Raw genomic sequence first — 26,483 nt, 5'->3', positions numbered from 1 at the left:
ATCTACCGAGGATCCTCAAGATTATTTGGACAGTTGCCACGAGGTTCTTCGGAACATGGGTATTGTTGAGTCCAATGGAGTGGACTTTGCTGCATTTTGCCTATCTGGATCCGCCAAGACTTGGTGGAGGAATTTCTGTTTAGCTAGACCAGCAGGGTCTCCAGCCTTGACCTGGGAGCAGTTCACGCATACATTTCTGGAGAAGTTTTCCCTGTCACACAGTGTGAGGCCTATTGGAGGCAGTTTGAGCGTCTGCATCAGGGACCATGTCAGTCACCCAAAATATGTTTTTCCCTGTCACACAGCGTGAGGCCTATTGGAGGCAGTTTATATTTTTACTTCATAGTTATACTGTAATTTTTGTTGTTTACTAGAGTAAAATATGTCTACTAGAAAATATGAATCCGGTTATGCAAAACTACAAAAAAAGAGAAGAATTGAAACTTTAATACAATCCCAAAAAGGAGCACTTGATAAATTTTTATCAAGTAATAAAAATTCTAAACTAGAAAATATGGGAGAGTGTTCTTTGAATGAACAAGTTACTAATCTAGTTGAGTTAGATGATAATAAAATTCAAGAAAAAGAAGAAGCTAGTGAGAAATCTGACATAGATTCTCAAAAAAATCAAGAACTTTTAAATGAATTGAATACTTGCACTCCTAAAAATATATATATGATCCTAGTCAGTGGACTGATGTAGATACAAAGTTGAGAGATCTATTAGTAGAAAAAGGACCAATTAGAATTCAGAAATAGATTTTTCCAAGGATAAATTCCTAAGATATTTTTCTGCTACACATTATATTCAAAAGTTGGCAAACGGGGAAAGACATGAAAGGAGATGGTTAATTTATTCTAAAGACTTGGATAAAGTATTTTGTTTTTGTTGCAAGCTATTTACTACAACTTCTAGTGCTTGTAGCAGTAAACTAGCTAGTGAAGGAACTAGAGATTGGAGAAACCTTGGTACTAAACTCAAAGCTCATGAAACTACGAATGAGCATATTATTAATATGAGTGCATGGATTGATTTAGAAATTAGATTGCACAAAAATAAAATAATAGATAAAGATGTTCAAGAACAAATTAGTAGAGATAGAGAGCACTGGAAAAATGTATTGACAAGAATAATTGCTGTGATAAAAACACTTGGAAAAAATAATTTGGCATTTAGGGGGAAAAATGAAAAGATATACCAAGAAAATAATGGAAATTTTTTAAGTCTGATTGAAATGATTGCGGAATTTGATCCAATCATGCAAGAACATGTTCGGCGAATTAAGCGTGATGAAATTCATAATCATTACCTTGGACATAATATACAAAATGAATTGATAAATTTGTTAGCAAGTGAGATTAGAAATAAAATTATTCAAAAAATCAAAGAAACAAAGTATTTCTCAATCATACTTGATTGCACTCCAGATATAAGTCATCAAGAACAAATGTCTTTTATATTGCGGAGTATTGATATTTCAGCAACTCCAATAAAAATTACTGAATACTTTTTAGAATATTTAAAAGTGGATGATACAAGTGGAAAAGGTCTTTTTGAAGTTATTATGAATGAGATAGAAAATATTGGACTTGATATTGATAATTTAAGAGGACAGGGATATGATAACGGATCCAATATGAAGGGTAAACACCAAGGAGTGCAAAAAAGATTTCTCGATATAAATCCTAGATCATTCTATACACCATGTGGTTGTCACAATTTAAATTTGGTACTTTGTGATATGGCTAATTCTTGTACAAAAGCTATATCATTCTTTGGAGTGGTACACCGTATATACTCACTTTTTTCTTCTTCCACTAAGCGATGGAAAGTTTTAAAAGATAGTATACCCAACCTAACTCTTAAATCATTGTCACAAACACGTTGCGAAAGTCGTATTGAAAGTATCAAAGCGATAAGATTTCAAACTCCACAAATAAGAGATGCTTTATTGAAATTAGCAGAAGCTAGTGAGGATCCAAAAACTAAAAGTGAAGCTAATTGTTTAGCAACATACGAGCTTCAAAGTTTTGAGTTTTTATTGGGTATGACTATTTGGTATGATATGTTGTTTGCTGTTAATTTAGTTAGTAAAAGTTTGCAATCAAAAGATATGCATATTGATGTGGTCATAGATCAACTAAGAGGCCTTATTTCTTATTTTCAAAAATATAGAGAAGAAGGGTTCACAACTGCTATGATTTCTGCTAAGGAAATTGCATATGAGATGAATATAGAACCTGAATTTCGTATAAAACGTGTAATCTATAGAAAAAAATAATTTGATGAGAATGTTGATAATGAAACCACAAAGTCTCTTGAAGAATCTTTTAGAGTAGATTACTTTTTATATATAGTAGACCAAGCCATTCTTTCGCTTCAAAATAGATTTGAACAATTCGAAGCGTATGAACGTATTTTTGGTTTTTTGTTTAGTGGTAAAAAATTAAAGTCATTAGATGATGAGAATTTGAAAAAATATTGCCTTAACCTTGAAATGTCTTTAAGACATAATAGTCACTCTGATATTGACGGTCTAGACTTATTTTCTGAATTAAAAGTATTTGGGAGAAATAGTACAAGTAGAAGATAATACTCTAGTCGACATACTCAATCAAATAAAAAGACTTGATTCTTTTCCAAATGCCTATATTGCTTATAGAATAATGTTAACAGTTCCTGTAACAGTTGCCTCTGCGGAAAAGAAGTTTTTCAAAATTAAAATTGATAAAATCTTATCTAAGATCAACTATGTCTCAAGAGAGATTAAATGGATTAGCCATTTTATCAATTGAAAAAGAATTGTTAGAGGAAATAGATTATAAAAAAATTATTAATAACTTTGCAACTCAAAAAGCTAGAAAAATAGCCTTTAAATAAAATATGTATAATTTTGTTTTAGAGGAACTTAAGGCCCCTAATTACAGTTTGGGTTTAGGCCCCAAACTGTGTTGAGCCGCCTCTGTAAAAAATGACAGAATTTAGATTAAAAAAATAGCAAAAGGTTAGAACAATATAACCTGATTCAATTGATAAGTTGATCCCCAAATAACTTTTTAATGATTTTGTGCTTGAAAACCTGGAAAAAAAATGTACACAATTTTGTATATTCAGTCCTCTTCAATCGAAAAAATATACAATTTTATATATACAATACTCTTCGATCGGATCTTGCCATCAAAGTAGATTTCTAAACGGAATTAAAATTTCAACTCTACATTATAATAAGCAGCAAAAAGAATTCGTTGTGAATATGAGTCTTATGAGATTGCAGTCACATCATATTGTAAAATTTTAAGTAATATAAAATCAATACATATTATAAAATTTTATTTTTTTTCAATCCTCTCTTAATTGACTAATGACTACCAAAATCAGTTCCAAGTACAATATGTAGGGAAAAAATGCTTGAAAAGAAAAAAAAAATTTATCATTGAAAAAAATTTGTACTTACCAACTTTGTATTTTATTCCACAAAGAATGATCACAAGATTCTTGTAGTTCTTTTGACAGGAAAAAGTAAGAATTATCATAAAGCTTTTTAGAAGTTAATGTAGAAAAGAAGAAGGCAAGTAAGGTTTCAGCTTTGTAATTGTAAATAAATATGAAAAAGAAGAAGTGAGAAGTCACTCCCAAAAAGGCAAAACAGTAAAAGGATCGATTCATATCCCCATATGCAATAATGGTAAAAGTAACGTTACTTTTCCTTTTCACAGCAAAAGTTACAGCTTTTTATATTAAGTACTTAATTTTCTAAAATAAAAATAAATACATAAACCTAAATGTAATCGTAAAGGGAGTACAAAGAGTGTTTTAAGTCATGGATTTGACTTCAAAAATTCGAGTTACCTGCTATAAGAAAGCCAGGCTGTTCTTGTTTAGGAAACTGAAAAAACTTACAAATATTTAGGGATAATTTCACATAATTACAGCTCACATAGATGCTTTTCATTCGCGTAGCCACCATTTTAAGTTTTCATCCGTATAGCCAATGAAGTCCTCTAACATTATTGCCTGACTGACATTATTGCCTGACCATCAATCTCATTATGATCTCTTTCCTTCTTTTTTTTTTTTTTTTTCTATTTCTCCTATTTGTTTTTTTCTCTTCCAGATTAATGTGACTATCTGACAAAAAGTCAAGTCATCACGTGGTTTTAAATCCTTACTTTTTCTCCCTCTCTTTGCCTTATTTTTGTCCGAAATTTACCAAATAAAGGAGTATATTGTCATTTTATATAGTATGTATATATATTTCTACACAATTGTACATTCGAATGCAATGTAAATACATTATTATATGCTCGTATATATATATATATATATATATATATATATACATATTTATACAATATATATAATACATATGTATGAGTATACAACATATGCACTGGATGTACATAAATTCAACATGCATATTTTACACTAGAAAAAAACTTTCCAGCCATCATTAAACCTTTATTTCAACATAAAATTTACCATATAAAAAAAGTGTCAAACCTTCATGAAGACCTCTTATACAATAATAATGTATATACACCCTTATACATTGAAAAAAATATAATTATACATCATTATACAAAAATCGACACACTTATACCTATTTTATACATAATTATACAATATTTGTATAAGTGTGTATAAACACCAGTTATACGGTATATGCACTGAAAAATACCTTATGTCCATCACTACACCTCTGTTTAACATCAATATTATCAAAAAGAATAAGAAACAAGAAGAAGAAGAAGAAGAACCAATCAGCAGATAGGTCTAGATGAATCCCAAATTCTTAAATTTTGTCTCACCCGATCAAAAATACTATTATTAGTCAATACCCATCTGGATTGAAGCACCAATTCACAATGAAAACTTCCAGATCTGAAAATTTTAGCTTCGTCAGTGGTGGAATCATGATTTTTGGGACTTATATTTCGATTCCAATTTCCAAATGCTCACAGTAAGAGACTCAGAGATTTATCAATCAAAATTACTTAAATCATTAATGGGTCAAATATTTTCTTCCTCAATCCTTTCAAACGAACAACTAACTTCATATTCTTCATCTTACTCTAGACTTTCATCTTTTTGCATTAGGAAAGTCTGAGAGATTAAAAAAAAATTAAGGAAAATTAGATCTGAAAATCAGAGAAGAGAAAAGATAGGATGAAAAATAGATTTAAAATTATAGAAGATAGAAGATGAATATGGGAGATAGATCAAAAAAATATGGAGGATAGAAGATGATGGCCTATAGAGAATGAAGAGGCATCAGGAGAGAGCATTTTGGGCGTGTAGGGAAAAAGAGAACTAGGTTAGTGATTGAAATCTTTCCTTCAAATTGTATACAAATTGGGCTATAGCGGATAAACTTAAAAATATGGGCCATTTTTTGTTATGTGTATTTTCTTGTAATTCTTTCAAATATTTATTACTATTCTCGTTTAGGGAATGGAAAAAACTTATTTACAAATATAATTTGTACTAACTCGGCAACCATTGTGATGAAGATCAGTTCGTAGTAGTATAAAACAATGGATCCACCTCTGAGAACTTGGACCACATTAACCACCCAAACTGAACACAGTAAATTTGAATATGCCATTGCTCTATGTTACACTCTTGTTTTAAAACAAGTGAAGAAATAATAGTGCTACAAATCAAAGATGTCAGTTATTACCTCTAAGTCTTTCTCTCAGATGAGTAAATAATCAAAAGACGACTGTTACAAGCAAACTCTAACAATATCATCAGTAGTTTCATATCCAACATAGTTCTTGATATCAGGCTAAATACTTACATCCCTGATCAAATAGCCACTAACCAACTGCCAAAACTCTATACTCACTCGGTGCTACAAGCGGATTCAAGGAGCTCTCAAAAATTAACTGAAAGTAAACCTCAGGGTGGAAAAGCAGCAATTATCCTCAGTTTGTCCTGCTTCTCACAAACTTCAAATCATGGAGGCAAGAGATTCACAAAGCTTCCTTGGGATTGCTGAGAACTAGTTGTATCTGATCCTTCTGACTCGTCCTCTGTTTGAAAAGCAGATGCAGAAACAAGAGATAAAACTGAGTTCTTGATGTGGAATTCCAAAGAGGAAAAATATAATCTCATAATGTTACCAAAAGGTACTACAATATAATGAAGCTATCTGTTTCTTTTTGAGTCGGCCAATATCAAAACTAAGTAAAAGGGAAGTATGATAAATACTCTCCTCAAAAGAGGAGGTAGGCAACTTAGACAGACCAAATGGCATCAAGCAAAACCACATCCCCGCGCATAACGCATGACAAAATAATAACGCATAAAACTGTATTCGACGCAGATGACTAGTATTTCAGATGTTTTAAAGCAAAGACTCTAGCAGACAGAACCAAAACATTTGCACTGGAAGAATCAAGCGAATTCGATATATTCTTTAATAAGGAGACGGGATAGGTCAGTATTACCGAATAGTGCTTTGATTGTTGGTCTCTTTGGCTTGGTATTCTTCTTCTTCAGTTCAGCTGTGAAAAAAATGAGACCTGAAAGTCAGTCACTTTTAACACAGCAATGAAGAAATCTGTTCCAAATACATCAAATACTAACTTTAGAATGAGCTTATAGATCCAATAACTTAACAATCACCTTGTTTGTGATATCCACTCACCAATGAATACCATAAGCAATTATACAGGATCCAGAAAGGAACCAAACTACTTGACCCAAATGTGTTTAGCTGATTATATTACAACCCGGTCAAAGCTTAATGGGGAAACTTATAATAGAGAATTGTTGAAAGCTCCACAAATGAGCATAAAACTAAACCAATTATCTCTTCCAAGCCGTTCAAGATGTCGCAGGTTATCAAAGAGTCAATAAATAAGAAAACATGACATGGAACCAGGCATTCCAACCGTTGATCTGTGAAAACACACAGTGTGGCCTTGCTTATGGATAACAACCACAAAGGCTTGAGCATTTTTTGGCATTGTAATTTCAAGTTTGGTTCATTGACATAGTCATAAGAAAAGAGAAGAGAAAATAGCAACTAGAAAAAGCTAAACAAATGAGGTCCCAGCTATTCAATGTATCTGAATTCAATATCCACTATGTCATTGTCCTTTGATATCATGAAGTTGGATCTGATGTTAGCTTATATAAATGCGATCGAACTCTTTAAAAAAAATATTCACAACCTAGATATTGGACTTATGAGTCTGATCGATCAAACGCGAGAGAGAGAGAGAGAGAGAGAGAGAGAGAGAGAGAGAGAGAGAGACCCATCCCAGGCACTTGGTAATCATTCACGATTTCAAAGTTTTTGTATGTGTAACCGACAAAGTTGATGTCCTTGGATGAGAGCATCTGCACAAATGTAGGGTAAGAATGAGATAAAGAGAGAATTAACAAAGGTCAAGAAGGAACTGTAGGGGTTAGCAAATTAAGAGTACGACAAGAGAAATCATGAAAACAGAAAACCTCGGGAACACTGCTAGAGACAAATAGAATACAATAACAACACAAATCCAGCTACAGACATTTCTAAAGTGAGAATCTTTGTTGGGGTGCACCTAAATATCCAATCATGGAAGGTAAAATCTATTTGGGAGCCATAACTTATAACCGGAAACAGAACAGACTTTCTCCCTAAACTAGTTTGACTTCATGCCCTCCCTCTTCTTTCTCACCTTTATCCAGTTTCAGCTGCAAAACTGTGCAACTTCAAGTTTCCCAAATACTTGCACACTTAACACATCACTGGTCAACTCGTCAGTGAAGTCCTGCCGAGACTTTAACAAAAAGATGGAACTAACCACAGCTTGAGTATTTCATTTCAGTATCCAGCATAGACATGACTCGGGCATATCTGCTACATTGAAAGTATCTGAACTTCTCCCCCTCTGTTTGAATAAGCATGGATCGTTCCCCTTTGAAAAAGATGTCTCAAGCAAGCTTACATTAAAGGTTTCCAGACAAGTTCTCCGTTCAATTTTTTTTGTAAATTGCAACTTTGATGTAGATTGCAAAATACTTTTACGAAAAATGGCTCCAAAGTTAAAGGAAGAAACAAGGGGAAGGTGGAGAACAGATAATTCAAGTACTACAAGAAAATAACCAACCTTATTGCACATCAATGATAATTTACACTACAGGTAAGGTTATTTGTGATTATCATTTCTGTCTATAATTATGACAGAAATTGCAGTATGCAGAATGTAGAATGTAGAAACAAAATGCAATCCCACATGATGCACCGGAGTAAATACCTTCCTCCAAGGACCAGATCTTGATGCACTCTGAGAATGAGATTCGGACTGCAGGGCCAACAAGAAGATATCAAAAGTGTGAAATAAAATAGCAGAAGAAAACAAGGGATATCAATACCTCTTCGAACTTTTCAAAGTTTTGGGTGTCCAACTCATCATTAACTTCAGGAATGAAGGCAGCATCCGTATGATAGATTCTGTCCCAGTCTATTCCCTTAAACCACGGGTGGACCTGATATAGAAACAAAAGACAGAAAGCAAAAAAAAAAAAAAAAGGAACATGCAATTTACACTTTGCTATTGAACTGTGGAACTTGTAAAAGAACATAGAATAGAACACACCATACAACACCTTTATTTCATCAGCACCATTTGAACCTAGTCTCTGAGTAACATTGCAAAGAAGTTTGCTTATGAGATCCTTCGCTTCTGGAGATAGCTTTGCTTCCTCTGGGAACTTTAAATGCGATTTCCAGTTTACTATCTGCAGGTACAAGGATAAAATTATACAGATGACAAGATTCTAAGGGCCCTCTTTAAGAATCTTTTTTTTTTCTTTTGCAATCTTTTGAGGATAATCAAGGGCAGAGTAGCTTATAAGATGAAGAGATGAATCCTAATTTTTCAGGGAAAAGAAAAGAAAGATGGAAAAATGTTCTCCAGGAAGCCAATAAGAAAAAAGGTAAAGGACTTAAACATAATGTGGAAATAGCTTCTAGAAACAAGCTTAAAAATAAGGAATGACAAATAGTAGTAGACTGACCATCAGAATGCGCAGAGCATTTCAGATGCCTAGTTACGAATAACGATATATATGATTACACTACCGAAGACTCACTTTCGTTTATCTTTCTACCCTTCTGCTCCTGCCTCATTAACCCTTTCTTTTATTATTTATCTTTTGGAACTATCAAATTGAGCCAATAATTATGAACTGAATGGATGAGAAAAGCGCACTCATTTCCATTCTCCCATTTCTGTTACCACCCTTCATCTTTTTAAGCTAATGCTCCTACCATACTAATGATTCTTTACCTATTTATATATTGGATTAAACCTTTCACATCTTCTGAAATAAAATAAGCAAAGCAGAAAATCACTATTTTAATTATAAATAATGAAGAGCTAGCGCATATGATATTTGCAACAATTGACGATTTGATCAAAGAATAACCATGGTCATTAACTGTGTAAGACTAAAGAAGCTCATCAAAGTAGCAAATAGTTTTATAAGCCCATTGATACGATTATGATCAACAAAAACCAGAAATAGGCGTATCATATGGATGTGGGGAACAGTTGAGGAAAAGCTTAAGCTTCAGTTACTCAATTCTACATTTATGTCCAGGTACCAGCAGCCTCTTTTTCTTTTTTTTTTTTGCTTGGTAATTTTCTTTTCCTTTGCCAACCCCAATCCATCAACACCACATTCTAATTCACCTAACCATCTCTTCCCATCATGCCAATTGCTTTTCCTTTGTCCTTGTGGAGACTACCATTCTAAAAGATCATAGTATAATTCTAAAATATAGATTAGTCAATCATAAATCTGCAGGGAAGAGAAAGAGAGGGGTGAAGAGGGGAGCTAGATGATCAAACAAATAAAGCTTTTAGTAAGTTGAATTCTAGAAACATAAAAGAAAAAAAAAATCCTTAGCTCTAAAGTTTAATAGCATTGCATTTTCTCCTTTCTTAACCGTCAAATATCAAATCAAGTGGAAGGGCATCTAGAAGCCATGTTTGCAGTTGAAGTGGTTATCTGAGTCTAAAATTGTTCAAGGACTTAGGTTATATTCTGTAGATTTCGCAAGGTCTTCAAAATTATTTGCCCTAAAGAATTAAAGGCTTTTAGCTTAACAAGAGTAAATGGAATCTAATAACACCAAAAATTGTTTAAACATACTTTTGGTACTTAGAAGCCAAAGGAATAAAACCCGACTTCCAACATATTCATGTTTCTTCCGAATAAGAGATTATTCAAAATACTCGAAAAAACTCCCCCCCCCCCCCCCAACAACCCCCCCCAAAAAAAAACAACTTTTAGTTTCTTCGTGCATTTTCTGAATAAGAGTTTTATAAGAAGCTGATTTCACATATGAAGAGATCAGTCAAATTAATTTCGAAAAGCAGAAAGAGATAAATTACTGTGACAAAGGAGTAACAACGTACGTTGAGTAAGTTGACAGCAAATGAGTAAATGGAGACACAAGAAAAATGGGAACATGCAAAAGCCCCAGTGAGCAAGATAAGTCTTTCAACAACAACAGGATCTTTTAAGGGCAAATAGAGTAGTACAAACAAACAGCTCAAGGAACACCAAGGAGCAAAGTGTGAGCAAAAATTTCAAAATTCCAATTCCTGTCCTTCATCCATTATATAGAAGATATAGATAAATAAATTGGACTATAAGAAAAGTAAAGCACCAAGAATTGACCGGATGAAGATAATAATCAGAGGTTTGGATGAGATGATATGAGACCGTTGTAGAACTAGCCCAATGAGGGAAGATAGGAAATAAGGAAATCAAACTAAAGGAAACATAAAGAAATAAAATTCAATGATGATCGTTAATGGCAGCACTCAGAAGCTCACCTTGCGACACGTTGACATGGGATCATCAGAATAGAAAGGTGGATAACCCACTAGCATTTCATACATAATAGCACCAAGTGACCACCTGAAGAACAAGAGCAATTTATGCCATGAGGATAAATATATAAAGCACATGGATTACCCCACCCCCCACCCCCACCCCAAAACCACCCCCAAAAAAGATACACCTAAAATAATGAAAACTAAAGAGAAGAGGACATGGTAAGCAAGAGCCATGAAAAGAAGAGTTAGAAGCATGAAGAACTGGAGCAACTTAAAACATAAGATCACGTTTTTCAAGAAATTAGCAAAAGCAAAAAAGAGTACTCAAAGAGCGCATCCATATACATGAGAAAACTGTACTAACCAGTCACACTCCATTCCATAACCTTTCTTCAGCAGGACTTCAGGAGCTATATAGTCTGGTGTTCCCACTGTAGAATATGCCTGGATTACCCCAATTGGGGAACTTAGTTAGATAAAGAGATTGACTTCTTCAACCACACAAAATCAACTCTAAAATGATCCACAGAACCGCATAAATTTTGCTACGTAAGTCAGCAGGTTAAGTGGTAAGCAGCATGGTCAGTGTGAGAAAACTAGCTCATGAGGTAAGGATTACCCAAGATCAACCAATGTGGTACATTCTAACGTTCCCTCTCCCTGCACGCCTAGGATTGGACATCTGAAGCGTGGACAAAATAATATGGGGTCCGAACATTGGGTAAATCAAGAATAAGGATCGGTTTGACGCTGATCCCATGTTAAGAAAATGGACTTTGGGCCTAAATCAACCCCAAAAGCTAGCTCATGAAATGAGGATCGCCCAAGACCATAGAAGGAGACAACAACTCATTTGATTAACCAATATGGGACAATTCTAATGATTGTTTCAACAACATTACCAACAAAGAATGACATACTGCAATAAGAGGTAACCAGTGTCTTCTAAAGGAATAAAACAGGGAAGAAGTTCAACCAAAAATCCAAATGGGAGGAAACTTACAAGCGTCCGCCTATTTTTCTGCCAGTGTTGTAACTGTTCTTGCTGAGTGCGTTTGGGAGCTGAAGACCCATTCCGGGAAGCTCCATGGACACTATCACCCACCGTGAAATCCTTCTCTTCCAGGGTGCTGCAGTCTAAAGGCTTACAAAGTCCAAAATCCGATAGTCTCAAATGACCAAACTTATCCAGCAGCAAGTTATCAGGCTTAATGTCTCTACAGAAAATAAAGTGTAGGGGAAACCAGGTTAGAATATTTAAAGAGGTGAGAGGTCCAGTACGAATGTAGAAATAACACATAACAAATTGCGTCCAGGCATCAAAATAAGTTACCACCTGTGTATATAGTTATGTACATGGATAGATTCTATAGCCAAAACAGTCTCAGCAACATAAAATCTGGCTTCATCTTCCGTTAGTGTATCCTTCCTCATGAGTAGAGTCATCATATCACCACCAGGTAGATATTCCATGATGAGATATAGAAACTCATCATCTTGGAAAGAACAATACAGTTTGACAATGCAATTACTATCCACCTCTGCGAGCAGATTCCTTTCTGCTTTTACATGCTCAACCTAATAGGATCCAAAAGCTAAGGACCAGTAAATATAGTAGTAAGAACCATTATGGCACTCTTGTTCATAATCAATGTACCTGTCCTCTACGAAGCATTTCTGATTTCTTAAGCTTTTTCATCGCATATACATGACCCGTTGTTTTTTCTCTACAAACTCTAACCTGTAATGACAAAAAAGCCAAATCGTTCACATTCTTTACACTTTTTGAGAAGGGGATTTCTTTCATGATATCGAGTTCAGAAATATTTAGCTGCTACTACACAGTGAGTTGAAGGTATAATGCAAGCACTCCAGCATATTCAACAAGTCATTTAGTCTGACTACTACATTTGCAGACCATGGGACAACCTGCTTATATGATGCATTCCTAAACGGGCAAGAAACTACCTAATGGAAATTCACGACAAACTTGCGACTCATGCGCAGAGCACTTCCTAGCATAAAAGTCTATTTTCAAAGCTTTGACAAAGAAATTCTTATGAAACCCATAGATTTGACACGAGAAAGGGTGAGAAGAATTGTTTCTGGCCCCCAGAAAACCTATTTCTAAAAAGAGGCAACACCTTATTATATCCAGAAGCACCGCAATTAGCTCACAGGTATTAATTAAAGGGAAAAAAAGGAAATAAAAATCTCAGCTTACACAAGAATAAGAAGTTGCCCATTTGTCCATTCCATGCCAAAGAAGCCTTAATTAAGAGGCAGAATCGTAGGACAGATTGCGGTGAAAAATTCCTTATTGCTCATTAGAATGTCATTAGATTCACACGGAAGCTTCAGGTGTCTTTTAATTTTCATTCTTTACCCAGGGAATGACAAATCAGTAAATCGCTATATTAGTTAGATTTTATTTCAGTTTGCACCATGGAGCACGGGCCTAAAATCCCCCTCTATTAGTAATTGTAGTGTCTTTAGCTTTGCTCAGCCACTTCGAAATCAGTTTATCTGTAATAGATAATCACTTTTAAGCTCGTGTCAACTATAATAAATATCTGTATCTCCTAGTGTCTTAGCTAATACTACAGGAGAAAACATCACCAACGAGGATTACGAGTTTAACACTTCTTGCCGTAGAAAAGTTGATGTCAATCAGAGACATGATCCCCAGCAGTGGCAAATAGAGCCCAAAGAAAAGATGGAAAAACCTAACTTATTACTTGAGTAAAGTCTAAGAGAGACCCTCTTCCATCCAGAAATTAATAAAGCACATGATTCTTAAACAGCTCCTCAATTTCAACCTACTTTAAAAGGCACGTACTCACAGCGCTGTTGGTCGCGGTCATGGTTGCCAGCTGTAGTACCTTCTTCTTGTTCCTTTAATAAGTATTGACATGACTAGAGCACATTATTACTATAAACTACAAATACAAATATATTATCATGAATATCCAAGATCTTAATGTTGTAAATGTAATCAACAAAATTGTGGATATTCACGCCTTCAATTTTCTCTGGAGTCTGGAGTTCATTGCCAAAGGAGAAAAAAGACTTGACAATTCATCATCTACATTCTACGGAAATCAAAAGAAATAGAGAGCTGTAAAATTTTACTTATTTTGTGTGAGAGTTTTGTGAGAGGTCTTAACATCAACATTCAGAACTAGGAAAAATGAAAAGCTGTGGTTATAGAGGATTGCATTAATAACAGAACAAAATTGTAGAAGAGATCAACAAAGGCATATACAGGCAATTAGATATTTCAATAGAGACATTACCTCCCCGAATGCACCTTTCCCAATCATTGTTAATAACTCAAAATCATCAGCACCCATTTTGTGCCTTTGCAGACGCATGTATTCAGTTTCCTTCTTTTCATGAAATTTCAGTAGATTATTTTGATCTTCCTCTGAGACATCACCATCCGCAAGCTTCTTTTCCAGTACCATTCGACTGGTGGCCAAATATAAAAAGGAAAAGAATATATTTCAAAGCACTTGGTAGGGCGAATTATTCGGAAATATCAAGACTATGCAATTCTTAGGCAGATCAAAAAAGGTAAAGGGTGTTATTCTTTATATAGTATGACAATTCTGCCAAATCAGGCTAACGAGCAAGACATGCGCCATCTTCTAAAATGAATGAACGAAAAAATAAACAGCTAACCAGCAAGACCGTGAACATCTTCGAAAATGAATGAATGAATGAAAGTATTAACATCTGGGATGAGGCAACACTACAGCCAATCCTACTTATTTCCATCAGTCTCTTGGTGCATTTGAAGTTGGCTAATTGACTGGCACAGTCATTGAAGTAAGTTTGACTAGTTTGTCATCTTTCAATTATACAAGATGCCTTACAAGCACCGCAGAGTTTTACTGATGAAACTTTTATATCTAACCATTTAAACGTGTTTAAAACACACTTTTTTTTATTTTCTGGTCTTGCTGAAAAGAAAAGTTAGCTGTGATCAAACCTTCATCACAATTTGTGACAACATTTTCGTACTTATTATGCAAACCAACTAACTCTAAGCTGAAAAAAGATGGGGTAATTAGAGTATCAGCCATTTAAAAAGATAGGTTAATGTTCACATGAAATATGGAGGAGAGTGATTACAAGAGGAAAATAAGATGACAAGCTGAGGTGAGCATATAAAAAGTAATTTTTGCCACACCGGTGTGACGGGACAATATCTTTGTTGAAAAAAAAAAAATCCAACAACATGCCTTGTTGTAGATGCTCAAAGAAAAAGCACCATATACGCAATATACTGAATATAATATATGGACAAGAAATGATGCTCAAGTGTATAGCAATGAATTGTGTACAAAAGCATATAAAAGTGAGTGTTTTGAAGCAAAACAAGTTTGGATAAGGAAATAGCAGTACTTTAGCCAACAGAAGTATTCCGAACCTTTACCAACCACCGTTCATAATTCCTCGAACAGGTTATAGGAGAATACAGGCTCATGGCAACATGGAAAATGAGAAAATTCACAATGTAAATCTGAACTCATGGTACATGAAATGCCTTTCAGAAGAAAGGTGATATTGAAAGAAGAAGTAAGTTTAGGAACTAAAGATAACTCATAAAAAGATTATAAAAGCAGCAAGTATGATGTACCGCTCCTTTCTCTCCTGCAAATTTCTCATTTGCTCCTTGTAATGATTCTCAATGTATTGCTTTGCTGCAGCGACCCTCTGCTTCGTAACATTGGAGGCCTCTTCAGCTGACATAGGCTGAGGATCTTCTCTTCCACTACCCATTGTTGAATCTTTCTTCTTGGTCGATGACCTTAAACGATCTCGTGGTTGAAACTTCTGGAACCAACTCCTAGCTGAATCCATCTACTATTGCTCAACTTGAGAAGTTATACATTAGGAGCTCTGGAACTATATACTCGTCGTAAACTGACACTATTCATTCCCCCCAAATTCAGAAACCTAACAAAGTAATAATACAATTACAAGGATAAGAACACATTAGGGCATCAATCAAATACAGAACATACCAAAGGCAATTTTTTTGGGGGGTTTCAAAGTAATCAAGAATCAAAAGATAGAACTTTTAACATAAAAGGAGAATGAAATAGGAACAAACTATTTCAGGTCAAGAGAAATGAATTTATTTTTCATTACTATTTAATTTTCCACCAAGATCAGGAATTTCTTCAAACAGAAAACGCAATATGGTTAATAAATAAATTAAAAGTTTTTGCTAAGGACCCACATAGATTTGATGCATCAAAATTAAAACCCAATTCAAGTAGACATATTATAATACAAGTTGCACACATGATTAAGCAATCACATCTGGAAAAAAAGAACAAAGAACCAAACTGCAAAATAATAACTATGAGCACCAAATCAAAAGGCGAGGAAAATAGGCTTACCACCAAATCTTTATGCTGCAGAGATACTGTAATCCGATTGAACGAACAGGGGTGATACTATATATATACCTATATATATGATAAATATATATAATAATGCATATAGCATAAAAGACAGGAAGATGGAGGTATAGAAGATCGTTATGTACAGATTATTTTAATATTAATTAAAATATGGAATCAGTAAAAAAAGAAGAATATAAATTCAATTTTTGAGTTTGTATGTACAAAGTTAAAAGAGAGACAAAGAGAGAGGGGGGAGAGAGAGTTAAAGCGGCATTTTCGCTGGTTGGAAGTGGATTGGAAGCTCCTACGGGTCAGTCTTTTTCTCTCTATTGCTCCATCCTCGATTCCCTCCCCTGTTTTGCCCGCCTTCTATATTTATACCCAATTTCCTCCCTTATTAAAAAACAAATGAACTTTTTCTATGGTTTTTTTATCCCAAAGCTCCACTCTAAAGAATGAAGGGAAAAAGTCACCAAACTATAAATAGCGGGTCTAACTGATTTTGAGGGTGTTTGGCAACTAGCTTATAATTATTTTTTAGCTTATTTATGCGTTTGGTAAATTTAAAAGTGCTTATAAGCCAAAAATCATAAGCCGGTCACCCCCAACTTATGAATTTCTAGCTTATAAGCACTTTAAGTTTGACCAAAATTTTTACTATTCTATCCTTAAAATATTCTTTTTTAGAACAAAACTCTTACATCGATACTCAGTGTCTCGCGTATTATTTCAACCTAACCCCCCCCCCCCTCCCATCCCCCAGTGGCAGATGTACATGGACACTTGTGGCTGCTTGAGCACCCATTACTTTTAACCAGATTTAGTAAATTTGCATAGGCAATTATAAAAATAGTTAGATAAATATAGAGTGAGAACTCACAATTAAACTCCTTTTTCATCTTTTTCGGATTTTTTGCCGGTAAGCACCCATTACTTTAAAATTCAGGATCCGCCACTGCCCCCCTCCCCCCGCCTCTTCAAGTCTGCAATTCTCATTGACTATTTAAGATAAGAAAATTCTCTATTTCTTTGCATATTTATATCTATGTGATTGTATATTAATCTTGGTGTATTCCTTTCTAAGTGTTGTGGTGATGAAGACAATGTTTGTTTCTCTTCAAATATTTTGTCCTATTTAGGTTTATTTTTTACTAAATTTTTTTTATCAATTTATTAATTATTGTATAACTTATGATTATATGCTTATCGTATAATAAATTATATTTATCATAAAAGTTATCTTATCTAGCACAATTATATTTAAAATAAAATGACAAATAGAATATTTTGTATTTGGATCGATTTGGAATATAAAATTTTGAATAAATTACGCCCTTATAAGTGTAAATAATTCTAAGGCTATATAAGTCATTTTAATAGAAAAATAGCTTATCAGCACTTTTTTATCATATAAACTGCAGCAACTTATTTGCAATTTCAGTACTTGTATCCAAACACGTAACTGCTTATTTATTAAATCAGTTTCAGCACTTAAAAATGCTTTTCAGCACCTCATGCTTATCAGCTAATCCAAACGGGCTCTTTGTGGCTTTTATAAATTTGTTTTGAGTTATATCATCCCGCCTTTTTTTCTACGCATAAAAGATTTACTTTTACACATAAGAGATCTAAATTGTAAAGGGGCATGATGTACAAATAGCACCTCAAGATGTTTATACTAAATTACATTAATATATCATAGTTAAGTGATTAGATAGACAAAAAATATGTGTTAATTAAGTATGATTAAGTGATATATGTAAACATCAGGGTATGTATACGTTTTTTTTTTAAAAAAAGTCAAATGTAGTTCTCCTATTAGTAATTACATGACATCGAATTACATGTGTATGTTGTTAAAGATATAGTAATGCAATCGAATTGAGTTATTTTGGTTCAAACCACAACATTTTGAACCCATCAAATTCAATGAATTATAATAAAAATTTGAATTCAAACTCATAATGTTCGAATCCTAACTCTACCTTTACCTCAAACCTCTTGCCAAATCTTCTCCAGTTTCCCCTCTTTTTAAATCCCAAAAAATAAATTGACCTATATTTTTTATTAGAAGCTCTACTCTAAGGAATGAACGAAAGTCACCGTGCCCAATATTTACACTAAATTCATCAAATTATGATAGTTAAGTCATTAAATAGAAATAAAAATTTATATTAATTAATTATGATTAAAAGATAGCAACGTATATAAACTTACCAGCTGATTTTATATCATCAAATTTCTTTTTGTTCCACACTTAGCATAACTCTTTCCCAGTTAAAAAAGTGCCTCGAGTAAGGATTGATCAATTTGTGCGTATATTCTCTTAGGACAACTAAATAAAATAAAGTACCTATGTTGATTATTGCGACAAAATAGAGGTCTTAAAATCTCGAGAATAAGTCCCTATCAAATATATGAGATTGCTAAACATTAAAAGACGTGTGTGCTCGTAGTACCATTCCTATCAAATCTAAATCCAAGTCTCCCGTCCCAAAACTATTTCTCTTCTCAATACAATTTTGCAAAATTGATGTATTAAATAATAGAGTTGACTAACAATAGTGCCACATGGATATGGGTGCGTGTAAGCATGTTACCACTAGAGGTTTACATGGACCGGCTGGTTTGGTTTTTATTGAGAAAATTTTACCTTCTATGGCAAAGATATACACCCTATTTATTATAAATCAAAATTATTTTAAAATATTATTTTCTATATCTATCTTTTAGATTTTATAGCAAAATAAGTATTTATAGTATATAATATCATTGAGGCATGAAATAAACTATTTATGTTTTTCCTCTTTCTTAGACAGTTGAACATACCTATTTTTTAGGTGATTGATATTACTGTATTTATGAATACATGTGAATACATGCGCATACAGTTGAACTGCCCTAATTTTAAGCGCTTTTTTATTGTTGTATTCATGAATACAGCAACGCGAATACATGTGAATACATGCGCGTACAGCTGACTGCCCTGATTTTAGGCGCTTTTTGCTGCTGTATTCATGAATACATCAACGCGAATACATGCGCGTATACAATCGGACTGCCCTGATCTTAGGCACTTTTTGTTGCTGTATTCATGAGTACATGGCGCGAATACATGTGAATACATGCGCGTACAGCTGGAATACCCTGATATTTAGGCGCTTTTTGCTGCTATATTCATGAATACAACAACGCGAATACACTATCGTAACAACTGAACAATAGTTATATGAAGTATTATAAATATGGTAGTTGTTTGAAATTAATAACCACTTAACAATAGTGATTTCTAAAAATTCCTCTTTTATCAAAACCAAACCGAACAAACTATATCGATTTGGATTGGTTCAGTTTTGTCGAGGTTTTCGAGTTTTTTTACATGAATATTATTTCAATCTTACTTTGTTAAATTTCTTATAAGTAAATATATATTTAGTAAAAATTAAAAAAATTGACAAACATGTGATCTATTAAAAATATTTTATGGGAGAATTTTGTTAATAGCATATGATAGTTACTTTTTTTCGCCTGACAATATTTTTTCGTTGATGTATACTTTCAAGGTTAAACGAATTTACTAATTAAACATAAAAATCAATATGATACCTAATTAATGATATGTTCTATTTAATTTTAGATTGTCGAATCAAATTCGAAAAAGATATAAGAATTTAATAAATCTTGACATATGAACATGGAGGAATAAAGAGATTGACGTATTTCAGTAACACTTGATACGAAAGTAAACATATAACCCATTACTTAAGGTTAATAAAAATGGAGTACTTCATATTCTATTAAATACTACATCACATAAGAGAATCCCAAATATTTTTAGAATTTTTGTAAAGAAAATTCTATATAAAGTCTTAGAAGTATATATAAAAAATATATATTTATATATCGGTTTGGTTCAGATTTTTTACGCAATACCAAATCAAATCAAACCAGACTTAATCGGTTTATTTTGAGTTTTCGGTTTGGTGCGGTTTGCAAACCCCTAGTTGCCACTAACCATATTGAAATTTAGTATTTGAATTCAAGTAGATATTGAAATATTAGTTTGAAGGTTATATTTAGTGCAAGTATAAATTTTCACTCAAAAATCTTTGATATTCACAAATGTTTTTTTTTTCAAGTGAAAACGTTCATGTTCAACACAATAACTCCCACAAAAATTTCAACTTCAAATACTCCTTTATTCCTTTTTCAGTTTCAACTCACATATTGCCCTAACACTAAATGTTTTTTGTTCTTCCAAATACTGAGTTAATCTTGTGACGACCCGACCCGTCGTCACGTGAGTTACCATCCCGTTTTCCCCATGTTATGCTTCTTTAAGTTTCATTATCAGTATTTGATGTGTTAGAGTTGGTTTGGAATGGTTTTGATAAGAAATGAGACACTTAGTCTCTTTTAAGAAGGCTTAATTTGGAAAAGTTAACCGGATGTTGACTTTTGTGTTAGAGGGCTCGGATTTGAATTCCGATGATTTGGTTAGCTTCGGGGGATGATTTGTGACTTAGGAGTGCGATCGGAATTGATTTTGGAGGTTCGATGTAGAATTAGGCTTGAATTGGCGAAGTTAGTATTTTGGCGAATTCCGATTGGTGGGTGAGATTTTGATCCGGGGGTCGGAATGAGATTCCGAGAGTTGCAGCAGCTTCGTTAGGTGATTTTGGATATGTGTGCAAAATTTCAGGTCATTCGGAGATGTTTTGGTTGAGTTTCTGATCGAATGCGTGTTTCGGAAGTTTTAGAAGAACTTAGGCTTGAATTCGATGAGAAATGATGGTTTTAGTGTTGTTTGAGGTGTTTTAATGATTGGAGCAAGTTTGAATAAGGTATTGGATCATGCTTGTATATTTGGTTGAGGTTCCGGGGGCCTCGGGGTGATTTCGGATGGCTAACGGGAAGTTTTGAACTTAAGAGATTGCAGAACCTGTGCTGCTTCAGGTATTTTCGCTTCTACGGAATTGGGACCGCAGAAGCGGTACCGCAGAAGCGAGAGGAGAGACGCAGAAGCGGCAGGGACCGCAGGTGCGGAATTGGTGACCGCATCTGCGGAGTCGCAGATGCGACAGGAGGACCGCAGATGCGGTATTTGAGCTCTTATGGGGATCCGCAGATGCGTTAATTTGTCCGCAGAAGCGGGAGGCGCAGGAGCGGATATTAAACCGCAGAAGCGGATATGTGCGCAGAAGCGGTGCATTGACCGCAAAAGCGGGAGCCGCAGATGAGGTAAGAATTTCTAAACCTAAAACACGATTTTATGGTGCAAACACATGAAATTAGACTGAAAACTCAAGGATTTAAGGTCAAAAATGGTGGTTTAGGGCTTGAAACCTAAGAGAACAAAAATGGGGATTTGAGGGGTCATTTGGACTCCGATTTTGGTGTTCTTTATATGTATAGACTCGCGGCGAGATAAGGAATCGGGTGATGAAAAATTTATAATTTTTCGAGAAGTGGGCCCGGGGCTCGGGTTTTGCCAACTTCGTGATTTTCGATGTTTTTCGAGTCTGTTCGATTGGGTTATATTCCCTTAGCATATGGTGACGTACTCGTTGTGGTTTTGGTCAGATTCGACGCGCGAAGAGGTGAATTCGAAAGGCAAGGGCATAGCAAGCTAGGACTTTGGCCGGCTTGAGGTTAGTAATAAATGTAAATGCTGTGTTGAGGGTTTGAAACCCCGAATTTGCACAACGTAGTGCTATGTGAGGTGATTTGCACGCCGGATAACGGGCGTGGGGTAGAGCACCGTCAGGGATTGTGACTTGGTCCGTCCCGCTTAATAAAATTGATACCTATTTGATTGTAGATTTGTAATATCCTTATAAAAATGGATTAACTGTCATAATTGGGCTTCGTGCCAACTACTTGAATCCTTCAGAGATTGTTTTTAAATGGTTTCTTACCATATTTGTAAATATTAAACTCAGTCCGGGCATTCGATACTGTATTTGAAAACTCAGCCATTTTCTTAAAATTAGAAATTAAGTTAATATTTTTAAATGAAGTTTTGGGCTGAATATTTTTATACTATTGTGCCGAAAGGCTTATGTGATTTTTGGACTGAGTATGGGATCGGGCTGCACGCCGCAGCAGTATTAGAATGATATTGATATGAGACCAAGGGCCTGCTTGATGCCACGAGATGGCTTATTATTGTGCTTGGGCCGTAAGGGGCCCCTCCCGGAGTCTGCACACCCCCAGTGAGCGCCGTCGACGTTAAATAAATGGAGCGGGCTGCACGGCCGCAGCGGGGTACTGGAGGTATCGGTTTATGTATTGCATTGTATATTTAATTGTCATTTATTCTTATTCTGGTGTGACTTTATTATAACTGTTTTAATGTTTACCGTATTATGCTATTGGTCCACGTTGTTGTATTTGTAGCTTTACTTTGTGTTTATTTAGGATTTCTGATCCTCAGACTTTATTTATATTTATTACTTTCTGAGTTGGAAGTACTCACAATACTCCCTGCACCTTGTGTGCAGATTCAGGTACACCACAGGGTGAGTGAGGACTCGTGTTAGCTGAGCAGCATTATCCGGGAGTATCAAGGTAGCTGCATGGCGTTCGCAGCTCTGATCTCTCCCATCTATCTTTATTATTTTATTCGTAATTTTCCTAGTCGGATTTGTAATAGGTGGATAATCTGTTTTAGAGGCTCATGTTCGTGACACCAGATTCGGTGGGCTTTTAGTATTTTATTTTGGGGTTTTTGAATGTTAGAGATCTTATCAAAATTTTCCGTACTAAATTGGTATTATAGTAGTGAACATTTATTTATTTATATAGGTTATTTGGCTAAGGTTGTGTAAATGGTCGGGCTTGCCTAGCAATGTGTTGGGCGCCATCACGACCGGGGTTTGGGGTCGTGACAAGGTGGTATCAGAGCCTAGGTTACTTGGTCTCGCGAGTCATGAGCCGGTTTAGTAGAGTCTCGTGGATCGGTACGGAGACGTCTGTACTTATCCTCGAGAGGCTGCAGAACCTTTAGGAAATACTGCATATTCTTGAAACTCTTGTCGTGCGGTTTTATTGAACTGTGAACTAAATCTTTGTTATTCTATTCTCTCACAGATGGTGAGAACACGAGCTACCGAACGTGACGGACGACCACCAGTGCCACCTACTGAGGCCGCCAGAGGCCGTGGGCGCGATCGTGGTCGTGGCAGGGGTAGAGCAGCTGGGACAGAACCTGCTAATCCTACGATTGTCCCAGCTCAGGATTAGGATCCAGCGGTGGAGACTCCAGCAGCACCTGCTCAGGCCCCGGCTGTGCCTATTGTGATTCCGGGTCTTCAGGAGACCTTGGCACAGATCTTGACGGTCTGTACTGGTTTGGCTCAAGCAGTTTCAGCCACCACAGTAGCAGCAGCTACTTCACAGACCGGGGGAGGCAATCAGACCCCCGATGCCCGCACACCTGCGCAGAGAGTGCAGGGGCTACAGACACCGGAGGCACCTCCAGCTCAGCAAATTGCACCAGCTCAGGGTTTTGTGGTTCCAGCTATGCCAGACGATGAGCAACGTCGTCTCGAGAGGTTTGGTAGACTTCAGCCTCCGACATTCGGTGGTGCTGAGGGCGAGGATGCCCAGAGTTTTCTTGACAGATGCCAGCGTATGCTCCGTACGGCAGGGATCCTTGAGTCGAGTGGTGTGGCATTTACTACTTTTCAGTTCACGGGGGATGCTCTTACTTGGTGGGAGGACTTTGACAGGCGTAGGCCTGCCGGTGCAGCACCTCTGACTTGGCAGCAGTTCTCAGCTCTTTTTCTGGAGAAGTATATACCCTAGTCCCGCAGGGAAGAGTTGCGTAGGCAGTTTGAGCGGTTGACACAGGCAGACATGACAGTGACTCAGTATGAGGTGAGGTTTTCCCAGCTGGCTCGTCATGCTACTTGGATGGTTCCAACAGATCGCAAGAGGATCAGGAGATTTGTGGATGGTCTTAACTATCATCTCCGTATTCTGATGACTAGAGAGAGAGTACTGGGTGCTACATTTGAGGAGGTGGTAGACATTGCTCGTGAGATTGAGTCAGTTCGCCGCAGAGAGCGAGAGGAGAGGGAGGCTAAGAGGCCTCGTGGATCGGGTAGTTACAGTGGTGCTCCTTCGAGGGGTCAGTTCCAGCAGGGTAGAGGTCGCTCTTTCAGGCCTGCTCAGTCAGCTCGTCCAGAGTATCGTGGGGGATCATCAGGCTGTGGTCATCATGGGCCCCAGCAGGGTCAGACTTCACTCAGCGGTCTCCCAGCTTAGAGCTCATCTCATGCCCCATCAGTTCAGGGTTCTTCTGCGCCGAGTGCACCTGCTAGTCACTCCGGTGCGAGAGGTTTTCATCAGTCCCCATCTTCAGTACCGGCCAGCTGCTATGAGTGCGGAGAGTTGGGTCATTTTAGGAGGCAGTGCCCTCGCCTTCGTGGCAGACAGCATCAGCAGAGGGGTCAGCCCTCGACTTCTGCTCCAGTTACTTCACCACCCGCCCAGTCAGCTAAGGGTGGAGATCAGGCAGCCAGGGGCCGCCCCAGAGGTGGAGATCGATCAGGCGGTGGCCACGCTCGTTTCTACGCGATGCCGGGCAGGACAGATGCCATTGCTTCAGACGCTGTCATTACAGGTATTATTTCAGTCTGTCACAGAGACGCCTCAGTATTATTTGATCCCGGTTCTACCTATTCATATGTATCTTCATACTTTGCTTATCATTTGGGTACGACCCGAGGGTGTCTTGCCTTACCTGTTCATGTGTCTACCCCGGTGGGCGACACTATTATTGTGGACCATGTATACCGGTCGTGTTTGGTGACTATTGGGGGTCTGGAGACCCGAGTTGATTTATTGCTACTGAATATGGTAGATTTCGATATTATCCTGGGCATGGACTGGTTATCTCCGTGTCATGCTATTCTAGATTGTTATGCTAAGACAGTCACTTTGGCTATGCCGGGTGTACCGCGGATCGAGTGGCGTGGTGTGACTGACTACATTCCTAGCAGAGTTATTTCTTTCTTGAAGGCCCAGCGTATGGTTGAAAAGGGTTGTCTTTCCTATTTGGCGTTTGTGAGAGATGTGGGAGCTGAGACTCCTAACATTGAGTCGGTTCCCGTTGTGAGGGAGTTTCCCGATGTGTTTCCTGCAGACCTACCGGGTATGCCGCCGGACAGGGACATTGATTTTGGCATTGACCTGGTGCCGGGCACTCAGCCCATTTCTATTCCACCATATCGCATGGCACCAGCGGAATTGAAAGAATTGAAGGAGCAGCTTCAGGAGCTCCTGGATAAGGGGTTCATTCGGCCTAGTGTGTCACCTTGGGGTGCACCAGTTCTATTTGTGAAGAAGAAGGATGGCACGATGAGAATGTGCATCGATTATAGGCAGTTGAACAAGGTAACAATTAAAAACAAGTACCCCTTACCTCGCATTGATGATTTATTTGACCAGCTTCAGGGAGCGAGGGTGTTCTCAAAAATTGATCTCCGTTCGGGTTACCACCAATTAAAAATCAGGGACTCAGATATTCATAAGACTGCTTTCAGGACTAGATATGGTCACTATGAATTTCTTGTCATGTCTTTCGGGCTGACCAATGCCCCAGCAGCTTTCATGCACCTGATGAACAGTGTGTTCCGGCCTTACCTGGATTCATTTGTAATAGTATTCATTAACGACATACTGGTATACTCGCGCAGCCAGGAGGAGCACGCGCAACATTTGAGAGTTGTATTGCAGAGATTAAGGGAGGAGAGGCTTTATGCAAAGTTCTCCAAATGTGAGTTCTGGCTCGGTTCAGTGGCTTTCTTGGGACATGTGGTGTCCGGTGAGGGTATCCAGGTCGACCCAAAGAAGATAGAGGCGGTGCAGAGTTGGCCCAGACCGACCTCAGCCACAGAGATTCGCAGCTTCCTAGGGTTGGCAGGTTACTATCGCCGGTTTGTGCAGGGATTTTCCTCTATTGCATCGCCCTTGACCAAGTTAACTCAGAAGGGTGTCGCATGTGTATGGTCGGACGAGTGTGAGGAGAGCTTTTAGAAGCTCAATACAGCTTTGACCACAGCTCCAGTGTTAGTCTTGCCATCAGCTTCAGGATCTTATACGGTATATTGCGATGCTTCGAGAGTTGGGATTGGTTGTGTTTTGATGCAGGAGGGTAGAGTTATTGCGTATGCTTCTCGTCAGTTGAAGCCCCATGAGCAGAACTAC

At 36.7% G+C, this 26,483-nt stretch overlaps 2 protein-coding genes across 2 annotated transcripts; one reads left to right on the top strand and one right to left on the bottom strand.

The window, feature by feature from the left end:
• LOC109237559 (zinc finger MYM-type protein 1-like) lies at positions 1,449-2,796 on the top strand. The gene is made up of 3 exons (XM_019403882.1): positions 1,449-1,644; positions 2,326-2,415; positions 2,678-2,796. The coding sequence occupies exons 1-3, from the start codon at positions 1,449-1,451 to the stop codon at positions 2,794-2,796; spliced, it is 405 nt and encodes a 134-aa protein (XP_019259427.1).
• LOC109229178 (serine/threonine-protein kinase tricorner-like) lies at positions 5,566-16,679 on the bottom strand. Its single transcript, XM_019394527.1, has 14 exons — positions 16,263-16,679; positions 15,494-15,813; positions 14,145-14,319; positions 12,506-12,589; positions 12,185-12,426; positions 11,852-12,065; positions 11,213-11,292; positions 10,846-10,930; positions 8,606-8,737; positions 8,372-8,485; positions 8,254-8,301; positions 7,267-7,351; positions 6,454-6,510; positions 5,566-6,036 (listed from the first exon to the last, which is right to left on the bottom strand). The coding sequence occupies exons 2-14, from the start codon at positions 15,715-15,717 to the stop codon at positions 5,960-5,962; spliced, it is 1,617 nt and encodes a 538-aa protein (XP_019250072.1). The 5' UTR covers positions 15,718-15,813; positions 16,263-16,679; the 3' UTR covers positions 5,566-5,959.

Source organism: Nicotiana attenuata, chromosome 1 (genome assembly GCF_001879085.1).
Source record: "Nicotiana attenuata strain UT chromosome 1, NIATTr2, whole genome shotgun sequence".
Taxonomy (NCBI): domain Eukaryota; kingdom Viridiplantae; phylum Streptophyta; class Magnoliopsida; order Solanales; family Solanaceae; genus Nicotiana; species Nicotiana attenuata.
Note: the sequence above shows the minus strand (reverse complement) of the source record. Positions and strands in the feature narration are given on the sequence as shown.

Coding starts and splice junctions, on each gene's coding strand:
- LOC109237559 (XM_019403882.1), top strand. CDS start 1,449: ATGTCTTTTATATTGCGGAGTATTGATATTTCAGCAACTCCAATAAAA. Junction 1,645..2,325: donor TAACGGATCCAATATGAAGG/GTAAACACCAAG, acceptor AGTCTCTTGAAG/AATCTTTTAGAGTAGATTAC. Junction 2,416..2,677: donor ACAATTCGAAGCGTATGAAC/GTATTTTTGGTT, acceptor TAATGTTAACAG/TTCCTGTAACAGTTGCCTCT.
- LOC109229178 (XM_019394527.1), bottom strand. CDS start 15,717: ATGGATTCAGCTAGGAGTTGGTTCCAGAAGTTTCAACCACGAGATCGT. Junction 11,293..11,851: donor AGAAAAATAGGCGGACGCTT/GTAAGTTTCCTC, acceptor GGGGTAATCCAG/GCATATTCTACAGTGGGAAC. Junction 8,486..8,605: donor ATGGTGCTGATGAAATAAAG/GTGTTGTATGGT, acceptor TTTCTATATCAG/GTCCACCCGTGGTTTAAGGG.